Source organism: Cornus florida, unplaced genomic scaffold (assembly GCF_030987335.1).
Source record: "Cornus florida cultivar Cherokee Brave unplaced genomic scaffold, ASM3098733v1 CherokeeBrave_3.0.0_Hap2_Chr05, whole genome shotgun sequence".
NCBI classification, from domain to species: Eukaryota; Viridiplantae; Streptophyta; class Magnoliopsida; order Cornales; family Cornaceae; genus Cornus; species Cornus florida.
The window spans coordinates 60,699,519-60,724,433 of record NW_026775575.1 but is presented as its reverse complement, the minus strand read 5'-3'; the positions used below and the strand labels follow the sequence as shown (position 1 = coordinate 60,724,433).

The window sequence follows — 24,915 nt, the reverse complement described above, 5'->3', positions numbered from 1 at the left end:
ATTTCTTGTCACCAAAATTTAATTTTTTAATGATATAATATGTTAAAAACAGATTTATTGTGTTGAAAAATTATACAACACCATGTTATACCAAAGCGGAAAACTCGAACTTCCCTCCTAAATGCATTATTGTGCTTGATCTGAAATATGCAAGTCAAAGGTCTAATCATCCTTTTATGTTCAAAACAAAAAAATTTGTCTCGATTGGAATAACAAATGAATGGTGAAAATTTAGAAACCTTTTAGCTTTTTAGTTTTCTTTTTTATTTTTTCTTTTTATTTTTTGAATGAATAGAATATTTTGAAAGTCCAAAAATAGAACAGAGACATTCTTGAATTTATTATCATCAAAATAGTAGCAAACAGAAACCAATTCGATCTTGAAAAGACACCATAAACTGAGCCAAGTGATTCCTTTTTTTCTCACCTTCCTTTGCTTCTTTACTGCTTTTTCATTCCACTCCACAAGTATCTCTACATAAAAGCAAAACAATCTTTAAGTTTCGTTTAAATTTTTTACTACATAATATAAATATTTAAAATTCAAATGATATAGAGTGTTTTAAAAAAAAAATAGATTAAATACATATTTCGATAATTAAGTGGGTTAGTGCCTCCGGTGGACTTTGAAATGCCAGGTTTCGAATCTCTACATCTACTAATATAACTTCTAACAATTCTTGCCTTGTCTTTAAAAAAAATAAAAATAAAAATAAAAATTCATACCTCTTCAAAATGAGTCGGACACATTAAAATAATGTGTGTCCGTAACTCGGTATAAAATTAACGTGTTGACATTGAAACAAATGTCTCGTTGAGATTTGCATCACAACACACATGATTCTGTGTCTTAACACTTGTGCATCTGTATTTGTATGCATCTTCAGAGAGACAAACATGATATGTATCTAAATACTTTGTGCCATGTACTATATATGTATATGCGTATAAGATAATATGACTTGTACAAAAGATGAGCAAGAGGGAATGAAAAACAAAAGATGAGATTAATTATGACCAAAAAAAAAAAAAAAAAAACAAAACACACACACACACATATATACAAGGAAATGATCTGTTACTCACCCGTGAGCATAAAATTCATCCACACCCACCGGAGAAAAACCAGCCACAGGAAAATAGATAAAAATGATCATTATCATAGCAATCCAGTCCAAAAAAACAAAAAAGAGACCACTCCTCTTAGTTGTTCTATTACAAAGAGGTGCGAAACACCACTCACCATAGCTTCTAAGCAATGTTGCAGTAAACTGTACATAGGACATTAACTAGACTATTTGATAATCTATACAATTCAAGAACACGATAGAGGAGCTCACATCTCATATGAAGGGCATCGCACTATACAATTAGCGAAATATGGAGATTACACATCAAAAACATACAGATTAATCGCGTAACATGATTGCTAATGCTAATGCATCAAAAGGATAACTATGACGTACAACAAAAAGAAACGGAATTTGGCTCTGCCCCCATTTGGCACCCGGATCAAATCTTCCTTTTCACCGTTAACAAATTAAACTCTCAATCCGTCTTGTAAGCCCAACCATGCTTGTCTAGAAATGCTTGGACTGCTTCTTTTATGGCCAAATTTGGTATCAGCTGAGACGAGTAAAGAGGGTCACGCGTGATTGGATCAAAGTTGCCCACCTAAATTGTGATTTAAGTTAAAGATTTACACAAGTGGAAATGGAGTATAAATTTCTACTATGCAAAGCAAAATCAAAAGTTACCTTGTGGAGATGATCAAGGATCACTGCCCTTTCATATGTAACCCCACTTGGAGTAATGACGGGATCTCGGTATATATCAAGAGTTATTTTACAACATAGGTAATCTGGCACCTGAAATGCTCAATCAATACCACCAAGAAAAACGTATTAGCATGCAACTAAGAAGTAGAAGAACAGAAAGAAAAGAGCTCCAATGCTCACCTCCGTTGGCAAGTCAGCTTCTGCAGCTTTCTCGAACACTTGTTCCAAAGCCTCCAACTCTGCTAAATTGGAAGCAGCAGCTTCTTCAGAAAACCCTTCCGTTTGAGATGGGTCAAGAAAATGTTTTTCTTTAAGAGCTGACTCACAGGCTTCTCTGAAACGTAGACAAAGATAATGATATGAAAAAAAGCAGAATGGACATTCAAGTATCTAAGCATTAAAAAGTGAGGTCAGAATAATTGATAAATGAAGCCCTTCCAAACATCAACAGGTCTAAACTCACTGTGATGCACACATACTTCAAGCTTTGCAGTTCCCATGAACGCTTGTTTGAATCATGCTCCCACTCCAGGTATTTTGCATTTGCAAGCTCCTGCCATATCTCCTCTACCATATAACTCTCGAGGTTTGCCCCCCTCCCAAGATCCAAAGCCTGCATAAGAAAGTTGGATGAAATTTCATTAGGTTTCCAATGCTCTCATTAAATATATCATGCACATCTTCTTCCAAAAGAAACAAACTTCCCCTTCCATCTTCTTCACAACACTAAGGGAGTAAAAGATCATGCTCAAAACTAGTGTCAATTTAGCATGTGTACTGTTATTGCAACATAGCTTATTTCTTATTGAATTGTTCTGAACTTGTCTTTTAAATTCTTACTTCTTTCTTGTTTTTCTTTTTCATCCCATGGCATTCAAAATCACAGAGAGATCCATTTTACATTTAGCAACTTTTCTCCAATGCTAAAATACAAGGCCGTCACTCACATAAAAACGACACAAAGCTGCAACTCGCAGCAAGACAATGCATCCATTATCGATTTTCCAGTCAAATTATATTTTACTCTTGAGATTTTCCTTTTGTTCAATCACCAAAAGAAATTTACAAATGGATAAACAAAATTCAGCTAATGAAAGAATTACCAAAAGAAAATCTCATTACTCCAAGTGGGGACAGCTGCTGTCATGTTAGCATTGCTACCATTACTAGCATAATGTAAGAAAAAACATACATATCTATACAAGTCCTACTGGAATGAGAAGTGGGACCACAAATTAAAAGTGAAAGCACAAAATATGCACCAGAAAAAGGGGGCACCAGGAAGGAACAGAAAAGGCAAAAGCAATAATAAGAATGGACATCAGTCAGTCGCACAATGTGAATCAGTCTGTTTGACTGGAAAGCAATCATTTACAATCTAATTCATTAGTATTTGAACTAAATAATAACAACTTCAGTAAGACAACCAATTACTTAAAAGTTGAGAAATATCAGATACTATTATTCCAAAACCTCAGAGATTGATAACAATAATCATATAATGAAGATAAAAATAGAAAAGCTAAACAGTAAATGTCAAATGAAAAAAGGGGGGAGTATGAATCATGGTAACTCATCTAAAACATTTATAGCAAAAAGGTTCCATTAGAAACTGCAATTTTGTTGATCCAGAATTTATGCCAACAATTTTACGTAAATGTGTTTATATGCACAATTGTGCAGATATACATGTAAACTACTTTTCTTTAAAATATGCACATGACAATAAAACCAGATCCTTTCGCATAACTGGAAAAAGGAAAAAATATGTCCTTTTGCATAAACTAAATAATATTATTCAAGAATAATGTAGAGGAAGAATGAGTTCATACTTTTTCTAGTTCCTTGACTCCTTCAGCAAATTCTTCCCTCTGTAATAAAGCAAGCCCAAGCATATAATGGGCCTGTCATTTGGAAAACACATCTGAACTCAATTAGATCACAATAATCCAAGAAGTAACAGATAAAATATACATTATTACCAAATGGAAATTAGACACATTGTTTCCGGTAAAAAGAAGCTAGATAAATGAATAACAATATATCCTCACACCTTAAAATTTCCCAGGAGGAAGACCTTAAAAGCACATGCTAGCAGTTAAAAATCAAAACTTCACTAGGAAGTCAATGTGAGTAACAACCAACAAAAAACTATTACTCGGCAGGAAGTTAACTCCAGGATCATGTCATACAAGAGGCCAAATGCAAAACATCATCTACATGGCTCTGCATTGAAGGACCAAAAGAAACTTGCATTTGGTTCAAAATGTACCAGAAATCTCTGCATGATCAAGGGGCCCAAGAAGGCATGCATGGAAGTAGGATTCAAAGGGCTTAAACAGCAAGTGCATGGCTATCTCATAGCCCACCTTGAGGTATGCACACATGTCAAACCTCCTGTGTGATTATAGTGCATGGGTGAATGCTGAACTCCACAGCTCAGCAGTCTGTGTCCACACCTCAACTTAAATAAAAGAGATCACATTTCTCCCAAACGAAATGACAAATACCCTCAATTACATTATAACACTTATATCGGACAACATCCAACACATGCAACCACATCATAAAAACAACCCCATTGCAAATGAGGGCATCTTAATGACCCACAATGCAACTTGCCTGAGACGCTGATTGCCTCGATAGCACCCTAACCAGCACCAACTACCCCTATGCCTGGCGATGGCAACGGAATGGGTTTGGGACGGGTTAAACTCTACCCCGTCCAGTTTATAAATCCCGATCCAATACCCGTCCCATAGCCGGAACAGGTTCAAAATTATTATCCCATCCCCACCGCATGAATGGAGCTCAAAACCCATCCCCGCCCCACTCAACAACTGAAAATTTTGAAATGAAGAGAGATTAAACTGTGAGACAACCAAAAGTTACAAAGATTATATATATATAAATAAAATATAACATAATCCCTATGTATAATTGTGTATATATGTATATACATATAGATAGTGAGAGAGAGAACTCTAGCTTACCATCACCAACAGCCAACCGCCGAAGAAGCAGCAGATCTCGCTGAGAACTTCTTTTGAAAATATTCATGAGAATAAGTTTGTGTGTTGGGGATTATTCATTTGGTGAAGTTGGGTGTGATCCATTACCATTAGAGAGAGAGAATTGTATGAGTGAGTGAGAGATGAGAGCAGCTGCCCCTCTTTTTTTTTGTATAAAAAGCTCTAATAGGCAAAGCTGTTAATTTGTAATGTAATCAGGGCGGGGCACATACAAACCCGTCCCTGCCCTGAACCGGCCCGGGTTCAACCTATCTATCCCATACCCGCCCCTAAACTATTTAATGACACACCATATCCGTCCCATTAGGGGCGAGACAGACATGCCAGATCAGGACAAATTGCCATCCCTACCTATGCCTGCAATGACGCCCATAACACATCCCAAATTTGTTAGTCATCAATCCACGTGGCCCCATCCATTGGGCCATGGTACAGTATGTAGCATGACCTCATCAAATCCCTGCATGGAGCGAGCACCGCCTTACCCCCTCATCCATGAACTATAAATAGACCCATGCTAGACCAGAGACAAGAATAAACGTGTATGCTAAATAAGAACGTGCTGTATTTGAAACCTTAAGAACACTGGCTGGACCTCTCAATATCTAGACTAACCCTTGGCAAGACCCTAACATCATGGAGTTAATGGTGCCCTTAGTCTTGACCTCGCTTAATTTAAACCACATCACACTCCCACTACATTACGTGCAATGCCTTCAATTTCTATTCAACAAGAAGAAAACACCATAAGCATTATCGAGTGTAGTCCTCATTACTCGAGGGTAGACCCTTAAACTGTGAAAGACCGTGCCTTATTGCCCCTTGAACTAAATAAGATCGACATTTGAAACCTTAAGAAACCTGGACTAGAGCTCTCAATATCTAGATTGATCCTTTGCAAGACCTTATTTTTATTCAACAAGCAAAGATCTTAGGGTCATTACCTGTAGTTCCTCTTGATCTTGTTAAAACAACACAGGGTGCTAGGAGGACTAAACAAGATACAGACCTAACATTTGGCATTAAACAACAATAAGTCATGCTAAATGGCAATTCCATTGAGGATGTATTCTCCAAATAAATTAGATGTTACCAAGCCTTGTTAAGGTAGACCTCGACCAAGAGCAACTAGCTTCAATAAGGATAGTAATTTTAGTTCTTTTACCGAGGGGCATTTTCACTGAGTATGATGCAAGGCTAAATCTGAAATTATCAGGTCATTCTCGTCATGCTCAGGGCGTAACTCAACTCAACAATGTCTTTTTTCCAATTACTTGGGGCCAAACACATGAATCAGTTTTCCATTCAACACTATCAGATGACATGACATTAATTAAACCACATAATATCATATTCATACTTATTAACACTACCCGCTACCCGCGTAAACTTTGGTCTTCTCCTTCCCCTAACAACTCAATGTGGACCATGTTACACTTCCTAACCGGCACACTTAATAGTCTTCTTTGTAAATTACCAAACCATCTCAATCAGCAATCTCTCATTTTATCTCCAATTGGTTCTACTCCAAGCACTCAAGAATGTGCTCATTTCTAATTATATCCTATCTTGTTTTCCTGCACATTTGTCTCAGCATTCGCGTTTCCGCCACACTCACTTGATGCATTATGTTGTTTCTTAGTTTCCCAAAATTCTATGCCATAAAGAACAGCTGGTCTAGTAGTTATTTTATAGAACTTCCCTTTCAATCTTGGAGGGATATGCCGATCACACAAAATATGCAGAAGATTCAGTGTATCCTAACAAGACACCATGTTAATCTTATAATATGTAAAGGTACTAGTCAACATAGCAACATGCTTACTGAACAAGCTATGAATTGTGTAACATCAAGGCCCTCGATTATGATAGCCTAAATTTCACAAAATAGTCAATTATTACCAAGAAAACATATAGCACATCTGTATCTCAAAAACCATTCAGTTTAATAGTTTATCCACTACAACAGAACATCAAGACACAAACAATATATGGTCAAGCAAAATTAATCATATCAAACAGAAGAGCAATCATAAAATCCAAAATCATCAACGCGGAACATAACCAAAGAAGAACTACTACCAATTACGGAAACATGACCTCTGTGACAATTCCAAACAATAAATGACCATTAGGGTAAAAGTTACAAGCCCTGACCTTGACAGAATTGTGATCAAGCTGAATAGCTCTCCTACAATCCTCCTCCACTTTCGTCCAATCACTAGAAAAGACCGCGAAGCAAAAAATCAACAGCAAGACCACAAATCATGATGAAATAAAAATACCAAAAAATAAAATACAAACATAAAATGGAAAAGGGTATGTGCTTATACATACTTTCGCCTGCGATGGCATAAGGCGCGATTGGTCCAATATATCGGAACATTAGGGCACAAGGTAATCGCCTGAGAAATTCATAACCATAAACAATTCAAGTGAATAAATTTATTAAGAAACAAATGGGTCAATTTGAAAAACTTTAGATACCCATTTCCAGATACAGAGAAGGGTTGAAACGATAAAGAGATCGCATTTATGTGTGTATATGTATATATATACCTCGGTATAAGCATCAATGGCAGCACCAAAACGATCTTTCTTAAAGTAAGTGTTGCCGTCTTGCCTGAGTTGTTCCGCCTGTTTGGTCGCTCCAGTGGCGACAGCAGTCGGAGCCATTTTTTCTCTCTCTCTCTATCCTATAAATTTATGTCCTCTTTCACCCTCTATAATTGCTTCTTACCCTCTAGAATCTAACCATAGATTAAACAGATGTGTTTATATATGAGCATAAAAGCATATGGAAGGAAGAGGGAAAGAGAGAGGAAGGGAGCTAATCTGACGATTCAATATCAATATCTTAAAAAGCACTTTTCTGAGATGCGTTTTCGTTCCTGTGGCTTTGGGAACATTCCGTTTTACTTCCTAGGGCAAACGAATGGAATGGAAACTGTAACGAGGGAAAGAGAAACGAGATTTTTATCGGCCAAACAAAAAGCTGACTAAAACAGCGATGTTTTAATTACGCATGCCGTTTGGTTAGGTGCTTTGGTTATTCTGAAATGCGATTGGTGATTTGTTCCACATGCGTTTTTATAAACTTTTTGCTTTATTTTTTAAAAAAAAATAATTAAAAATAATAATAATCCTTACTAAAGGAAGCCCAATTGTCTAGAATCTTCTATATTGCTTTGATTTTAAAAAAATAAAAATAAAAATAATAAAATAATTCTTGATCAGCAAGGAAGCCCATTACAATCTTCTCCAATATGGTTTTTTTTTTTTAATAATTGATGAGACTGAGGGTGATGATGTTTAATTTGGTGTCAATTTATGAGAGGATTCGCTGGATGGATTGCATTTGGACATGACTTTTTTTTCTTGACCTGTAATAGATTAGTTTGGAGTTGACTCAAGTCAATCAGATAGGACAATGGTTTATGGACAGATTTACAAAGTTTTGTGGGTCCCACCTCAGAAATGTTGGTGCCACAAATCTTTGTAAGCTGGACAATAAACGAAGAACTATCATTTGATTTAGGAAATTAAAATGATTAATCCTTTGATTAAGGAAAAGGTTAATCCATACTCAATATATGAAGAACTATCCTTGGATTTAGGAGAGAAATATGATTTATGATAAAACAAAAATGATTTATCCTTATATTTGGGAAAGATAAATGATTTGTTTTTTTGGGTGAGAATCAAATTCTAACAATTGAATGTGGATCAGATTATACAAATCTATCAACTTGTTATCATGTATTTTTTTTTACTAACTCTTATTTATTTTAACTTCGGTTTTTCATACCTCACAGCTTAAAACCAGCAAATTGACCATTTGAGACTTCATTCCATATATACCCTTTTTCTTATTTTAGGAAAGAAAAATGGTTTATCCTTTGATTTAGGAAAAAGGTTAATCCATACTCAATATATGAAGAACTATACTTGGAGTTAGGAGAGAAAAATGATTTATGCTAAAATAAAATGTTTTATCCTTATATCTAGGAAAGATAAATGATTTGTCTGTGAGAGTCATATTCTAACCATTAAATATGAATCAGATTACACAAATCCATTCATAAGTATTTTTTTACTTGAACTCTATTTATTTTAAATTCCACTTTTCTCACGGTAACAGCTTAAAACCAACTAATTGACCATTTGAGATTGCATTCCACAAATACCCTTTTTCACTATCCTTATTCCTTCCCATGCTTCTCCCCATTTTTTTTGCATTAAAATTCCTATTATTTGTTTCATAAACCAAATATTCCTTCACAATTAATATTGTCAAATTTTAATTAATTAAACAATCGACGGCGAGGATTCATCGACTTACACACGTGAATATTGTTTTGATTTGCGGACTTACAAAATTAGCTTATAAATTAGTGGTATCATTTAATTATAAAATGGTGGTACAAATTAGAGGTATCATTTAATTATCATTTCGGTGTCCTTAGTTTCAGTATATATATATATATATACATGTGGATGTTAATTTTTACCGTCCCACCGGCCCCTCTCCATCCCGCCCCCGTTAATAACAGATATGGGAACACTTTTTATACCATTGGGGCGGATATGAACACAAATTTTGTACCAGTTGCGGGTCATCGGACAAGTAAGAGTTCAGTATACATATCCTATGGACCCCGCCCCACTAAGCATATAACTATATTTAATATATATATATATATAGAGTCCTGATCTCTTGCTCTCATGGAGCAAAAAAAATAATCCACACTTTCTATATAGACCGTTAGATTAAATCTAACGGTCATTTTACAAACCTACCTATAGCCTTTCCTTTTAACACAAAACCATTTTCACCCTATTTTTAGTTTGTATAATTAATTTTACGATTACCACCTATGTAACAATAAAAGGTAATTATCAAAACAAAAATAGAAACCTTTGAAAAAAATTAATTCCCGTATATTTTACTAATAAATTTGTTTTTATTTAAATATTTTTTTGAAAGAAAAACAATACCCGCACCTTGCTAAGAGGCTTGATAGTGTTTTGGATGCCTGGTTTTTCTTCAGGTTTTTTTTTTAAACCAACTTTGAATGAGAAATCAAAAAGTAAGATCACTTAATTGGGAGAGTAATGGGGTTGATGGTTATGATAAATTAGACTTGAAGCTTGATATTTTCATGGTTTAGCATGATATGGAGAATATGTATATGTGGGTTTTCAAAGAGAAGCCTGAAAATACATTGGGAAAGATGCAGCTGTACCAAAGCTCTCATGGAAAACAGTATTATTGTTATAGTTACTTGTGCGTGTACGTGTGGATAATAATATTATACAACTGAATAATGGAATCACATGACATTGACTTTATTCAAAATTGTTAAAGCTTAAACTAAATGAAACAAAAACAAAAATTTTAATCTCTTCGTAAAGGGATGAAACTTAACAAAATTTAAAAACATTTAATCCTCAAAGACTTAAATAAACTCTTCCACGACAAATAAAAGTAAAGCTACGGGAATTAATCTTTTTTCAAAGGTTTCTATTTTTATTTTGATAATTACCTTTTTATTGTTATAGTATGTGGTAATGGTAAAATTAATTATAGAAACTAAAAATAGCGTGAAAGTTGTTTTGTGTTAAAAGGAAAGACCATAGGCTACGGAAATTAATCTTTTTTCAAAGGTTTTTATTTTTATTTTGATAATTACCTTTTATTGTTATAGTATGTGGTAACGGTAAAATTAATTATAGAAATTAAAAATAGCGTGAAAGTGGTTTTGTGTTAAAAGGAAAGACCATAAGTGGGTTTGTAAAATGACCATTAGATTTAATCTAACGTCTAGATTTTTCTTACTCTATGGGGAGCAAGAGATCGACTATATATATATATATATAATATTAATAACTTATTTTATCGGCTTACCCAGTTACCCATCTCTTACCATCCTAATTTAGGATGTAAACTTGGTATTAAATTTGCTTTTATTTTAGTTAGAGTGGAAGTTGGAGTTTAGAACTTCTTATGATTTGGTTGTATTATTATTTATTATGTTATCTGAATTATGTTATGTGCATGTTATTTTTTTATTTTTGTTGGGATACATAATTTCATTTATATTGTGTCATTCGCAGGTTTTTCACATTTAAATAGTAAGAGTTTAAGTTCTAAAAAGTCAAAGAAAAAAATTTGTTAGCGGGACAGGTACGAGGCAGGGCTGGACATGAAAATTCAACCCGTCACGGGTCTCGGGGCGGGCATAGACTTGACAAAAATTAAAAAGAGCGGGCCGGGATTTAGGAAAACTCGCTCAAAACCCGTCCCGTATATATATATATATATATATATATATATATATATATGCTCAGTTGAGTAAGACCTTTATGCCTTAGTGGTACTTTAGTTTCAAGATTCATGACTATTAATATTTTTTAATATTTAAAGTCGCTTTAAAGCTATTATTTTTAAATCAACTTTATGTTGTGTAAGAAAAGAGATAAAAGCAAACATTATAAACCAGAGATGGGCTCCAACCTTTTTAATGAAAAAAGAGTTTTCCGTGTTTTCAATAGTAGTTCTCATGATCATGAGAGGGTGCCAAAACAACTTTTTATTGTTCTCCAAAAACAATTTTTGAAAAGCAAAAAAACAAAATTAGTGTTTTGTAACTTTCAAAAAAAAATTTGTTTTAAGAATTGTAAACTAAACAAGGCCTAACTTACCATACTTTCATCTCAACAAAATAAAGTGTAATACTCCTTAAGAAATATAAAACTTTGGAAGTTAAAGATTAAGTGAAGGAGAGAGTGTGACACTCCCCGTCTCCATAAATGGATTTTGCTGGCAAGACAGGATCTAAGTGGGAATCTAGTCCGAACCGCACTATGCTTTAAAAAAAGGAAATATATATATATATATATATTATTTTAACCTTTGTCACATTGGTAGTTGGCTGCCCCAGTCGCAGTTATATACTCCGTATTTCATTTAAAAACAGTAATACTTTGAACCCTAAATTAATTTTGGATATATTTATTTATTTATCAATTAACTAGGTGGCATTAGTTTTGGCAAGAGAGTGATGCAATTAGGACACAGTTTAGCATTTCCTGAACTTGGTTGTATCATTTTGTTGGTGAGGTTGACAATGTTGCCCATACACTTGTAGAGTTGAAAATTGGAATCTGAATCTCTCTCACTATCTCATTCCTCATATTCCAGTTTCTGGTGTGATCATCTCTTAACTATTCTAGGGCTTTCGATTTTTTTCTTTTTTTTCTTTTTTTCCTTTTGAGAATTTCTTTCTTATAAAGTCCTCGGGATACACACCCGTCTAACTATGCCTTGGTAATTTTGAGTCTTAACTCTCAAACTCCAAGTTAAGGAGACTGGTAAATATATATATATATGCAGTCGTGCTATGCTCCTTTTATTTTAAAGTTCTGCTGTTGCACTAACAAAATAAAAAAGGACTGGTAAATATTTGGGACAAAAAAAGGAATTAACATTGTACATACATACATATATATATATATATGTCTATTTGAGCTTCAATCATATTACGTGCCTGGTTAGGATTGCTGTTAAAATCATGAAAGCGCTTTTAACAATCGAACTTGTCAGTAAAAAACATGTAATGTGTTTGATGATATTTTTTATAAAGTGTTTTTCGTGTTTTTCATATTTAAAACATTTTAAAATTTGTTTGGTAACAATGTTGGTTAAAGTATTTTAGTATCAAATTTACCAATATTAAAATGAAATGACATAATTGCCCTTCAGAATTACACCTAAAACTCCACCATCATTATAAATCTCAAACTCCACTTCCGGGAGCTAATTTCGTCTTTTCCATTTATAAAAAATTCAAGTAGATCAGACACCAAGTTTTTCTTACACACATGAAACTGAGTAAAATCACCGGCAACCATCGATGGACCTTTCAAAACCCGTGAACAGAGAAAAAAGAGGAAGATTTCATCAAGAACACCACCCTAGCGATAACAATAGTTACAATCAAGAACATGAAATGTGCGAACACCGATAATCTAAGCTTATACGTAAATAGGAAAAGATTTGAATTTCAAAATAATAATCATTCGATGCTGAGTCGCTGACAACAATGTGATGCAAAAGATCTGATTTCTAAAAACTCTCTCGTTCTCACTCTCCAATTTAAAACCACCAAAGAGATTTCCTGAACATGGAACCATACTCTTTTCATAGTATATATAACAACTCTTTTTCTGAAAGTCCAACAACATTTTCCCTAAAAGAATGAACATTTATGATTTTATGGTATACACTACTGTAGTGTACATATTATACAAACGGGGATCGATTATTCCACTAGTTTCCTATGAGGCTAGATCCCTGACCCTTGCTATCTACAGAGTCTTCTGAGTATAACAACTTTTCTCGAATGCGATCTGCAAGTTGGGAAGTTTCCTGGTCTAACTTTAGGGGCCGCCTCAGCAAACTCTGTGGGATTTCAACTTTTATATTTACCTCCCAGGAATTTGTTTGGTTAACATGTAATTAATAGAGAAAAATTAAAGTAACAAGTGCATACCTCAGAAGCCCATAAGCAATCCCGTGCTTTGCGAGGAATTATGTGGATGTGTGTCTGAACACAGAAAGTAATAAGAGAATCAGAGAAAGGTAAAAATGACCTGCTAAGAATGGGAAGATATTTGTTCCCAAACAATTGAAATTTACAACCCAGTGGAATTCAAAATATTAAAATCTTACAGAACCATACATGAAAAATCACTTGGCCTGCAGCTGCACCATTGTTAACCAACAAGTTGAATGAATCTGCACATTCAAATTTTATGTATATCAAAGTTTATGAAAGGTGTAAAGAATCACCTGGCTAATGTGTTCAACACTGCACCTTATGAACAAAATACAAATTAAGATGCCATAGACCGTTAAAATGTTATTTTCCTTGAAAGATGCACATGGACAAGAGAAACCAAACATTCAGTACAACCCATCAGCTATAGCCTATACATAAGATGCATTTTAGTCATAAAATTCTTCTCTCTTTTTCCCCCTACTTTTTTTTTTCTTTGGCAGAAATTTTTCCTCTAATATGTGTGTGTGTGTGTAATGTGTATTGCTTCTTAGCTAAAATTTCAAGTCAGACTTTCAAGAGTGTCAAACAAAATTGCTTTTTGTCAGGAATGAGAATGTGAGTTGGTTCCCGAAACAGAAGGTTAATGTCGATTTTAGACACCTATATCCAGCCACCCCACATCACATGGTTTTTAGACTTCCAAGTGTGTTCAAGTTGATAATTCCACATTCCATCCATGCAGGAATCACGTAACATTGTTTTACAACAGCATAGGAATGAAATAATATAAATCAATACAGATAAAAATAAAATAATATATAAATGTAATAAGGAAATATTTGTACGCATCATGACTTTTTGAGTATAGATGTGGCTTCAAGATTGATATGCGTAATATCAGAGGTGGATATTATTTACATGACAAAATTGGAATTTATTGTATTGGTGGTATTCTGTAAATTAATGGTATCTCATTTACCTTTTAAAGTAGAAGGTGAGGGTTCAAGTCCACGTAAGAACAAATGGGTGTGTGAGTTTCTTGCCAAAGAAAAAAACCAGTTGAGAACATTGAGCAACTCTGATTTGAATCACCAAAAATTGATTCACCATTGCAGAGGGAGAATCTGATATTGAGTTGCAATATCATTTATTGGCAAGCTTGCTTATCCATATGAGTAGCTTGCTTGCCCTAAACTTCTCTTTTCCATGCATGTCTTCTTATCACCATTAATCTTGGAGAAGGGCATAGGTTGATGAAATCAAGGATTTAATTTCATTAGGATTACTTTTTAATGTTCTATATTTAGAAAGATTTTAGATTTTACTATTTTAAGGTTTCTTAGAGATTGTTTATGTTTTTCCTATATAAAGGATTCTATGTAACTATACAATTCAGCTTGATTATTGGAATATTATCGTGAGTTTGAAAACTCATCCTGGATGCTGTATCTTCATCTCCCTCTTTGTTCTTGCTCTTCTCAATCCCTCAGTCTCTCTGACCTATATTTTCAATTTGTCATTCACCCCCTTCTTCAGTCTTCTCACCTCCTTCTACCCTAATCTCTTCTTCTGACCTCTCATCCCCTTTTTGTTTGCTGGAATTTCAAGAATTTGGTTGCTGGAAATTATAGACTTCAATTAATTACTAATTTTGGATGTTAAACATAAGGCCAAAAGGAAGGGAAAGGGTTAGGGGAGGCTTGGTAGACTAGAAATGGAAGCAAATTAAGCTGGTAAAGCGGTTGTTCCAACACACTGTCCAAAATCTGGTTTCTTTTAGTGGGTTGGGTTTGACAAGGTTAAAGCTTTGGACAGTGGAAGGACTAGGCTTTACCAGGAAGGATTTATGGTTGAAAAGAATGATAGTTAAACCAGGTAGCAGATCAATTTAGAAACTTCAAGCACCAACCTATTAAGATTATTGCAGAAAGACTAAAAACCACATATAACTAGACCCAAATGAGGCTCATGGATCATCACAATGACCCAAATCCAGTAAATTTAAATGTGACAACATATAGAATATTATTTCCAATGCCACAGGACACAATTGATTAGCCGATGTTTCAAAATTTACCTAGAAACTATAAGTAGAACTACACCTAACAGTTTGACTTTGAAACTTAGACTATAAACAAAATATGATTATTTCTAAAGTCCCCGTCACACTCCAAAATTGTCAACTTTCCCTGTCATCATGCTCCATGTCAAATCCAATTCCAACCCAACCCAATACCAAACCAACATCCTAATCAAACACCATTTCCATGGCAATGAAATACCATAAGAAACCAATGGCAAACAAACCATGTCATATCAAAGCAATCAAGAAGATATCAAATACGTTTCACCCCCTCCCTTAACAGACATACAATTTATTCATCTAAAAAGAAGCATAAAGCAAGCTACTAAAGAATGTATACTAATCCCAAAATAACTGTGAACCATGAACACATACCACTACCAGTAGCTTTCATAACTGCATTGCTAATAAAGGGTACTTTCGAACACATAGCCCCTACCACCTGCATAATAAACTCTATAAATTAGATATACCAGAAATTACATACTTTCATGGATCATCAGACTCCAAGACAAGAAAATTGAATTGCTAGCTATTCTTAAAGGCTCTCCCGACATGCAAACTTCACTCCTTGAGCATTAATAACAGTGAACAATAAGTACATTAACAAAAAGAACACATGTTCTGCATACATTATTATTATTATTACTATTATTTTCATTTTGTATTAAGATGTTTATAACAATGTGTTAACTCAGAAAATCAAAATAGAAGGTTCCAATAATTGAATGATCAAAATTAGGATGGTCGGACAGAAAATGTCACAGGTAACAAACAACTTCATGAATTAAAATTTATTAAAAACAAATAAAATAATTTGAAAACTTATAAGCTCAGATAGATGTTACAATCTATTCCCAGACCTTTTAACTGGAGGTCTCATAGAGCTGGGATTAACATTTACCATCATTGCACCATGGCATTATATAAACATATATATTTACACGTGTGTGTATGTATATATATGAGGTATCCACTTCTAGCTGGTGTAAAACAACAAATTTTACACCGTTTTATAGCCATATGATTCAGAGAGATCCTGCATGATGAAGATATGGTTATTCTCTACTAAATTAATCAGCTTTACCTACACAGAAGAGTAATATATGTGTATGTATAATGTATCCATTTGTAGCTGGTGTAAAACTACAAATTTTATACTTTTTACAACCAATGGATTCAAAAAGATCCTGCATACTGAAGATACGGTTATTTTCTTCTAAATTAATCAGCCTTATATATGTTATAGAGGGCTCTTAGGGTTTACTACAATAAACTTTTATAGCTAAAATGTTTTGTGGATTCATGAACTACGAAGGTTGGCCCAATATTTGTGTAATTCTGAGTTATAAAGCGGCTATGATGGGCTCAAACTCAAATATATACTTGAGCCTTTTCAAAAGCCACATATTGGAAAGCACTAAATGAACTATCCATCCTACATAGAACAATACAATTAGTTGAAAAATAATTCGATGTCCAGACAGTCCATCAAAAGTTATGCCACTTGTGCTAGAAAATGCAAATTGACTGTTTGTGGTGAAAGTAACTCACAAGAGGAGGAGTTGCTCGCAGGGAAGAAAAATGAGACTTTGGGATGATGAGAGAGTGTCTGCAAAACAAGGAAAAAATAATAATGGACCATAAATGAATTGAAAAATACAAACATTTGTAAAAAATTAAAAATCACTTATAACGATACATATGCAAAGATGATATCTCTACTTAAGCCCCTGGACTCTCTCTATGCAATACTCTTAAAATTCATTTACTCTACAAAAACAATGACATGATATAATCACGATGATCTGCCACTTCATCAGTTTTAAGTACGGAAATCATAATTTTTTTTACTTATCAAAAAAAAAAAATGTTTATACTTCAATAAGAAACTAATACTTAGCACAGAACACAAGTATTTTACTTCAATGCTCCAATGCTTCAAAAACATTATTTGGGAAGCTCTGTTTATATAACCCATGGCTCTTAAGACCTGTCAAATCATCATACATTCCTTTGAGCCATTAGTGAAGCTTTCAATTTCACTATATTGCTCTTTCTGCTATTTTTGTTGGTTTCAGTCAATTTACATCTTATTCTATTTAATAAGCTTTTGAATTCCCAGAATGACTCGAATCATGGGAATCATGCAAAAACTCCCATTCTCCACAATTAAACTTGATTGTTCACAGAGAGAGAAAAAATGGAAACCATATTAATCAAGAAAGCAATGTAAGATAAGTAAAATGGAGGAGTACATCTTGCATTTTGTGTCATAGTATATCTCTAATTGAAAAGTATATTATATAAAACAGCTATAAGACCAGCAAACTTTACGAGATGGAATGTCCAACAACTAAGAAACAGTATATCACAAAATCAGTATGGCAAGAATGCCAATGTTGAGATTAATGTCTAGTGAAACAAGAAAGGACAAATTTAAAAATAAAACACATTCGTGAGCCAGTTGAGTAGCACCAATTGGAGATCAAATAGATTAAAATTGTTTCGCCATACAGTGAAGACTAAAAACTATAACAGTGTTTCAGAGAGGCATGGTCCGCATTTGAGGGTAATGTCTGGAGAAGGGAAAGCCCAAACTAATATGGGTTGAAATAATAAAGAAATATATGATTTATATATATAAATATATATATATATATATATATATATATATATAAGAGTATATTAGAAAGCTTTCAAAAGGGGAACGCATCCCAGGCACAGTAAAAGGCCAAAGCCAAAGAAAGGATCCTACGGACCCAAGGAACCCAAAAAATCAACAATCTCCTCTATAGATTTACAATTTCTCCCCATGACCCAACTAAAAAGAGAACTAACGATGAGAAATTTCAAAGTCCCAATGGAAGATTCCTCCCCGTCGAAAGATCTTCTATTCCGCTCCTACCAAACACACCACCAAACACAAAAACCACCCACCAAAAATAAAGAAAGATATAATAGCATGTGGTTTTATTGACTTTATGGACCTACATAGAGTTGGAATGGAAAACAGGATTCATCTAGCCAACAACAAATGGTTGGTGCAAAGCTTTGCGGAATTAAGTTGACTTGAGTGTGAAAATCTTCAGCCAACGTCAAAAAAATTATAGATTGGACATGGACAGATGAAATCAAAGAAGCATTTTTTATTCATTTGTTACTTTTCTATCATTCTTTTAAGGAAGACAAGGAACTATATGTGTGCTATTAAAACTTACGTTTTAGTATGAGTTGCTAAACGTACTATATAGAATACTGACCAACCCTATTTCTTTATCGTGATTCATATAAGAAAACATATAGCATAGTAAATGCGAAACAGCTTCAAGCAATTACATTTTTTTTTTCCTAGTTTCAAGCAATTACAAATTGACGTTCATTTGCACAACAAATTGGAGTCAAATGTTCACCCATGATTAAGACAAGTTATATATTGGTGGCTATAGTAAATCTGTAATGTGAAGTTAAAATTCACCCATACGGCTGTACTATACCTCCACTCAGTTGAGGCTATCAACAATATGAATTGCCAAGATCCGGTCACGTGTAACTTGAAGTCAAACCCACAGAACATTTCTTCAAAGTGAAGAACTTGTTTGGTAAAAAGGAAAGATTAAGCGAAAAGTACAAAGGAGCCCTACTTTTCCTTCTATAAAACCATCAAGTCCCATCTATGAATAAAAATATTAGTAGGTTTTTCATTAATAGGACTTGATGTTCTAATAGAAGGAAAAGTAGGACTCCTTTGTAATTTTTCCAAGAAAAAAGGAATTATTTTCTTCATTCGTTTAATAAAAATATTTGTCGGTGTCTCAAAAAGAAATGAAAATTTCTACAAACTCATTTAGAAGGTCAAGAAAACATGACCAAAGTCTGAACGACCACTCATCCAAATCCATTAGGTAATCCATCGTCAAGACTTTAGTTATTATTTCTTGTAGTTTAAAGGTAAGTAAACATGTTTTTAACATAAAAACACTATATTCGTAATCACTAATGTTTTCATTATTTCTCAGTGTGTTAATGATGTTTTTACCTATTTATTCAAATATCGAAACATTGTGATGGATATTATGACTTGTAACTGATCTCATCTAAATTGGTGGGAGAAACGATTGTAAATGATGCGAGTTCTAGAAGAGAATACTAAAATACCTAGTTACCCAAAAGGCAGTTTTTGTAGATGATAGGGCATCTTAAAAAATCAAAGAAATTGAAAGTAATTTAAAAAGTGAAATTTGATGACATATGATACCAAGAGGGGTTCTTCCCTTTCAATATAGCATAGATGACCAATTTTAACGAGTTCGAATATCATCAGATTTATAAGTATGCATCTCTTGTAAAATATAAGTAACACCAAATCCCTTTAGAGTACAACCACCATGTACCCTACCCATTATTTCTGTTGCTTGGCCCTTTTATGAGAACTTCTTCAGATTTCGGAAGTAGTGAACTTCGCCAATTTTTAATGTTTGAACCACGAAAGGAGATAAGTTGATAAAGCATAAATCAAAATTTCTTAATAAAATAAAATAAAATAAAATAAATAATAAATAAAAAACACACTGTCAAGGGAGCACTCTCACCATGAATTCTGCTTTGCAATAGTTGATTTGAGAGACTCCCAAGCCAAGTCTCAATTCAACGGCTGCAAGAATGGGCTTACGATGAGGGCAGTCCCTTGACAACTTTCCTCTTTCTAAAATAATAGAAGAAGTGTAAATGTGCAATATGTGACTCGCCAGGCAATATTTTATCATGCATGGTATCCTGTTAGACAACCACTGTCTTTTTCTTTTCCTTTTTCGGTAGGTACCACTATGTCTATTTTCTTTATCATAGAAAATACTTCTACAATAAATGTTTCGAAAAAAAACTACAAACCATTCCTAATATCTAGCAAGCAAGGTGCAATCATAAATAACCAAATAGGAAGTAAGTAATCAACTAAAAGTAGCTGTTATAATGCTTTCTTAAATCTAATCAAGTAATATTAATGCAAATTGAATTGTCATACAAATGATTACTTACTACAAACCACAAAGTCCTTAAAAAAAGTACTCATACAAAATCACTTGCATCAAAAAACAATCTCACTTCTCAAGTATATAAGTTTACTTAAATCAGTGCCTAAGGCCTCAATGCCTGGAGAGATAAAGGCGTTCATCTCGTCCACTCTATGGAACTGATTGAATAAATTACCATGACTGAAGTAAACACGTGTATTGCTTAAGTTCTCAAATTTTACAAAATTATGAACCATGGAAATTATACAAGCAACATAGATCATGGATCAACATTTTGACAGCAGTATAACCCTAAGTACAACCTGAAAGTGATGGATTCTCACATTAAAGTGGAACAAAGGTACATAAAGGGATACACTAACTTCATATTGCATCTTAAACAGATGATACCTTACCCATGACTCAGAGGATGCGTATCCAAAATGCAGAGGCAAATGTCATCTTCATAAAGCTGTAATCAAATCGAATCAAATTTACTTTGTTAAGTGCACCTGGGAAATTTTAGTACTTAAAGACTGCATAAAAGGAAAACTGCATGTATTGGAAATATTTGAAACCTAGTAAAAAGACCCAGCCATAACCATGAGCTGAAAATAAGAGTTAGAGAACCAAAACAAAATATCCTCTTGAAACGAATAAACTACAATAATCAAAATATCAGAATACAGGCAGTTCAGCCACTCAGGAGCTACATCTCAAGGTGTTGCAGCAAGAGGCTGAATCCTCTATCAACTTGAAGATTACAAGATAGATCAGATAGAATGCATTCCCTACCCCACGCAACCCGGTAAAACCCACCCAAACACTCTCCCACAACACCTGCAAATCCTGATCCCATTGCAGTACAACCACTCTTTTCTTATCACAACTAAAACCTCGCCTACTAAGTCTCCAGACTTGGGATTTCGCCATAAGTTGTTACATCAAAAGAAAGAGATTGCATGAGAGAACACCAGTCCACCAAAGCTGCTTCAGCACAAGGGCTACATTGTTCACACTCTTTGACCTAAAATCCCTTTCCCCCTATCTTATGTAATTCCTTGAAGTACTATTAGCCATCATCACATCCTAAAAACAAATACTTAGAGTCCCAAAATTTACATGCATGTCCAAAGACATTGCATTAAGAATTTAAGATAGCAATGACTATTAATGCACCAAAAAACCAATAGCAGATAAACTAATAAGGCAGAGAATTGTAGTAGCAATATCTGAGACTAACGAATGAAAAAACAAAATCATAAAAAAATAATAAATCCACCACTAAAATTAGGAAAACCCCAAAAATAAGATGAACCCAGATTGTTAAACCACCTTGTTTACGAAGATCAGAAACATCAGCATCACGAAACCCAGAACACAATAATCCCCAAAAAGAGAACAAAACGAAATTCTACATAAAATAAAAAATAAAAAAAGAGTCAGTTTATACCTTCAAAGCAGGAGATTCGCCTCGAATAATCTTGCAAAAAATGCAATTATTTTCCGGATTTCCATTCTCACCATCCGAAATCGAAGCACAATTCGAAGCCGAAACGCAAGGGAAACGTTTGGGTTTCGGATTTTCCGAATTACCCAAATCGGTTATTGGGCGAATGTGAGAACAGAGAATGGCGAGACGACGTCGAGCCTCCATCTACAAGAAATAGGCATTATCTTGGATTGAAATCATGGGTTCAGTGTAGCTCATATGAATATGAATATGAATTTGGATATGCTTCAAAGGTTTGGAGGTTTTGGGAGTGTGTGATGTGTGTGTATTATTAACAAACAGTTGGTGGTTGGTGATGGTTTATCCACAGGTTCATTTTGTATCCAAATCCAAAACGTGTCTGCTATTTATGAATACATTATCACATCTGTACATTCATACGACCCCACTTTATCCACTGACATCACACAATTTTATGCTACCATCTCAATTATGTACCATGAATGTATGGTACAATTTAATGCGATTATACATCCTTCTCGTACAAGCTAAAGTGGTTTGCGGGTTAGGGCCACAAATCAGCCGATGGAGTCGAGTAAAAAAGTTCAGCTCAAACTCTTGTCGGTATTATTTTGAAAAAGTCCGTCCCGTAGAGCCGTCCAACTTTATTTGAACTCATATTTAGTATTATTTTTGTACGTTCATAAAATTATGTATGAGTTTACACATACCTATATTTATGAATGTGTTCATGAATTTATACAAGTTTATATTAATATACAAGTTTATATTAATACGAGTCTACTTAATTTTATATTTGTAAGTCTAGATGAGTCGAGCTCAATATTTTCAAAATCAACTCGTTTATTAAGAGTTTAGAAATTAATCTCAAGATCAAGCTCAGCTCATTTCCTTAACAAATAAGTATGAGGCAAACCTGAGTTATTTGCCAATAACTTGGTTCATTTGCAACCCTAGTCTTCACATATTCAGTTTCGAGCTTAGAGTTTGAATATTTTGAAAGGAATTTTTTTTATAATTGCTTAACGCATTTGGAATGGAGAATGCATACACACGGTGACAATATATGGGTAACAACTATAGTCAACAAATAAATAAATAAATACATACATCAAATTTTCTCCAAACATTTTTTGTTAAAAAAATATCATGAATTCAATTAAATTATCAAGTAATTATTAAAAAAAAAAAAAAAAATGTGTGAAGTTATATTCGATTTCATAAAGTCAAATTAAGGTAAATTCAGCGAGTCTGGATGCTCTGTCATACACAACACCATACTTGGAGTTTTTCAACCCAAATAAATTTACTTTCAACATGTTAAAATTATCTGGCCAAATTTAATGTGTTAAAAGATATAACTAAAGTGTTAAAAAAGAGAAGTAAATGTGTTAAAATAAAATAAAATTCATATGTTGACAAAATGCAGCACCATTAAAAGAGTCTAGGATAGTCAAACAACACCAAAAAGCTTCTTAAAGTACTTACAAAGGTATAGATAGTCAAGTGGGCTGGTCAGCCCAACATAAAGAGATCTACACATGATTTTAACAGACTGCATGAATGGGCTGGACTTAGATTCTAAGCCCTGATTATATAAGGACAGGCTTTGGTAAGTGAAAACAGGTTCATTATGGGCCTACAAACACCTGATGATGTGTGGTTATTGATTTAAAGGCCTGATGTAACATTTGTTTCATTTGTCATAAATCTGTTTGTATTTTCAAAATACACCCATAGGGTCATGCTCATGCTAAAATTTTCCTTTTGAATTTTTTTAAGAGAGTAATTTTCATAACCACCTAATTTTTTTTTATAAAATTTTATTTACCTAAACACATAGTAATTTTTTTTTTAATGAGAAAGCTTTATGAAAAAAAAACTTTATAATAATGGCCTTTCTTTTATGATACAATTCATGATATTTCAAATCATAAAATAGTAATTTTCACATAATTTTCATGTTAATCAAAGAAATACTTATTTTCTTTTTATTCAATTTACTTTCACTTTGCGCTATCAATTAATCAAGCAAAGCTTATAGTTCTTGTATAAAGCAAGGACGGATTTAGGGGCGAGAGCCCACCAAAAAAAAAAATTACTATAGGCAATATTTTTTTTTTTCTAATTGGTACTCACACATACATGTCTGATCTGAGACATGAAGTCATGACTTTCCTTTGGGAAGTAAAAAACTGATACTGATAGGCCACTAACCAACCCCCCCCCCCCCGCGGCAAAATAAAAAATAAAAAATAAAATAAAATACTAGTATTAGCCCACCAAAAAAAATATTAACCCACTTCATTGACAATACCCGAATCCGCCCACATTCTTGTAGGTGAGACCTGATTTTCTCACATTTCGCTTTGAAAGGAGTGCATATACAACTAGTGAATTCAAAAATATACACAGCAATCCTCATCTTACACATCTATTGATAGGGTTAGAAATTGAACTTTTAAATTTCAACTTGAATATAAATTATTTGAAAGGAGTGCATATACCATTAGTGAAATAAAAAATATACACAGCAATCCTCTTCTTACACATCTATTGATTGGGTTAGAAATTGAACTTCTAAATTTCAACTCGAATATAAATTATTCAATCTAAATCGAAACTATTACGTCCCACATTATTTGGCGGGAAGAGAGAGAAGTTGCTAAGACTTATATGTGTAGATACTTCTTTTCGAAAAAAATCCGAGAGAAAAATATACAAAGTAGACAATATCTTCACGAGTTTTGGGCGAGTTGTAACAGATGGTATCAGAATCAATTCCAAACTGATAATGTGGAGCATGCACAAGCCCACACGAGTCAAGCTGGCGAAGACCTGGGTTCCATGAGGGAATGATTGTGATGTCTCATATCGCTCGGGGAGAAATTGTTGAAATTTATATATATAGACCCTTTAAAAATGTAGAGGTTTTTTGAGCAAATATGCAAACACCAAGAAGAGAGTGTGCG

General features: G+C 33.8%; 2 protein-coding genes and 2 non-coding genes across 6 annotated transcripts; all 4 read right to left on the bottom strand.

Moving 5' to 3' along the window:
- Window positions 1-1,140: 1,140 nt before the first annotated feature.
- Window positions 1,141-7,854, bottom strand: LOC132306611 (E3 ubiquitin-protein ligase CHIP). Of its 2 annotated transcripts, none has more exons than XM_059804074.1 (8): window positions 7,370-7,854; window positions 7,148-7,215; window positions 6,968-7,031; window positions 3,611-3,682; window positions 2,258-2,391; window positions 1,959-2,112; window positions 1,758-1,868; window positions 1,141-1,626 (listed from the first exon to the last, which is right to left on the bottom strand). In XM_059804074.1, the coding sequence occupies exons 1-8, from the start codon at window positions 7,484-7,486 to the stop codon at window positions 1,549-1,551; spliced, it is 798 nt and encodes a 265-aa protein (XP_059660057.1). In that variant the 5' UTR covers window positions 7,487-7,854; the 3' UTR covers window positions 1,141-1,548. The 2 variants fall into 2 exon arrangements, with proteins under 2 accessions (XP_059660057.1, XP_059660056.1); XM_059804073.1 differs by having other exon boundaries at window positions 1,141-1,674; window positions 7,370-7,850.
- Window positions 7,855-12,842: 4,988 nt separating this feature from the next.
- LOC132306610 (adenylylsulfatase HINT3) lies at window positions 12,843-22,314 on the bottom strand. Of its 2 annotated transcripts, none has more exons than XM_059804071.1 (7): window positions 21,923-22,310; window positions 20,886-20,941; window positions 17,012-17,069; window positions 15,833-15,899; window positions 13,555-13,610; window positions 13,366-13,419; window positions 12,843-13,274 (listed from the first exon to the last, which is right to left on the bottom strand). In XM_059804071.1, exons 1-7 carry the CDS (start codon window positions 22,124-22,126, stop codon window positions 13,143-13,145), a joined length of 627 nt encoding a protein of 208 aa, XP_059660054.1. In that variant the 5' UTR covers window positions 22,127-22,310; the 3' UTR covers window positions 12,843-13,142. The 2 variants fall into 2 exon arrangements, with proteins under 2 accessions (XP_059660054.1, XP_059660055.1); XM_059804072.1 differs by having other exon boundaries at window positions 13,222-13,274; window positions 13,545-13,610; window positions 21,923-22,314.
- LOC132310951 (small nucleolar RNA snoR53Y) lies at window positions 16,145-16,229 on the bottom strand. The gene has a single exon (XR_009482779.1). It is a non-coding gene; the product is annotated as a small nucleolar RNA snoR53Y (small nucleolar RNA).
- Window positions 16,283-16,377, bottom strand: LOC132310943 (small nucleolar RNA snoR69Y). Its single transcript, XR_009482774.1, has one exon. It is a non-coding gene; the product is annotated as a small nucleolar RNA snoR69Y (small nucleolar RNA).
- Window positions 22,315-24,915: the final 2,601 nt, after the last annotated feature.

Bases quoted from the DNA above. Each gene is read 5' to 3' on its own strand.
- LOC132306611 (XM_059804073.1), bottom strand. From the start codon at position 7,486: ATGGCTCCGACTGCTGTCGCCACTGGAGCGACCAAACAGGCGGAACAA. The intron at 1,869-1,958 runs GTGAGCATTGGA...TGAGCATTTCAG, and splicing joins AAGCTGACTTGCCAACGGAG to GTGCCAGATTACCTATGTTG. The intron at 1,675-1,757 runs GTAACTTTTGAT...ATCACAATTTAG, and splicing joins TCCTTGATCATCTCCACAAG to GTGGGCAACTTTGATCCAAT.
- LOC132306610 (XM_059804071.1), bottom strand. From the start codon at position 22,126: ATGGAGGCTCGACGTCGTCTCGCCATTCTCTGTTCTCACATTCGCCCA. The intron at 20,942-21,922 runs GTATAAACTGAC...ATTTGATTACAG, and splicing joins GCGAATCTCCTGCTTTGAAG to CTTTATGAAGATGACATTTG. The intron at 13,611-15,832 runs GTATGTGTTCAT...TTGAATGTGCAG, and splicing joins TATGAAAGCTACTGGTAGTG to ATTCATTCAACTTGTTGGTT.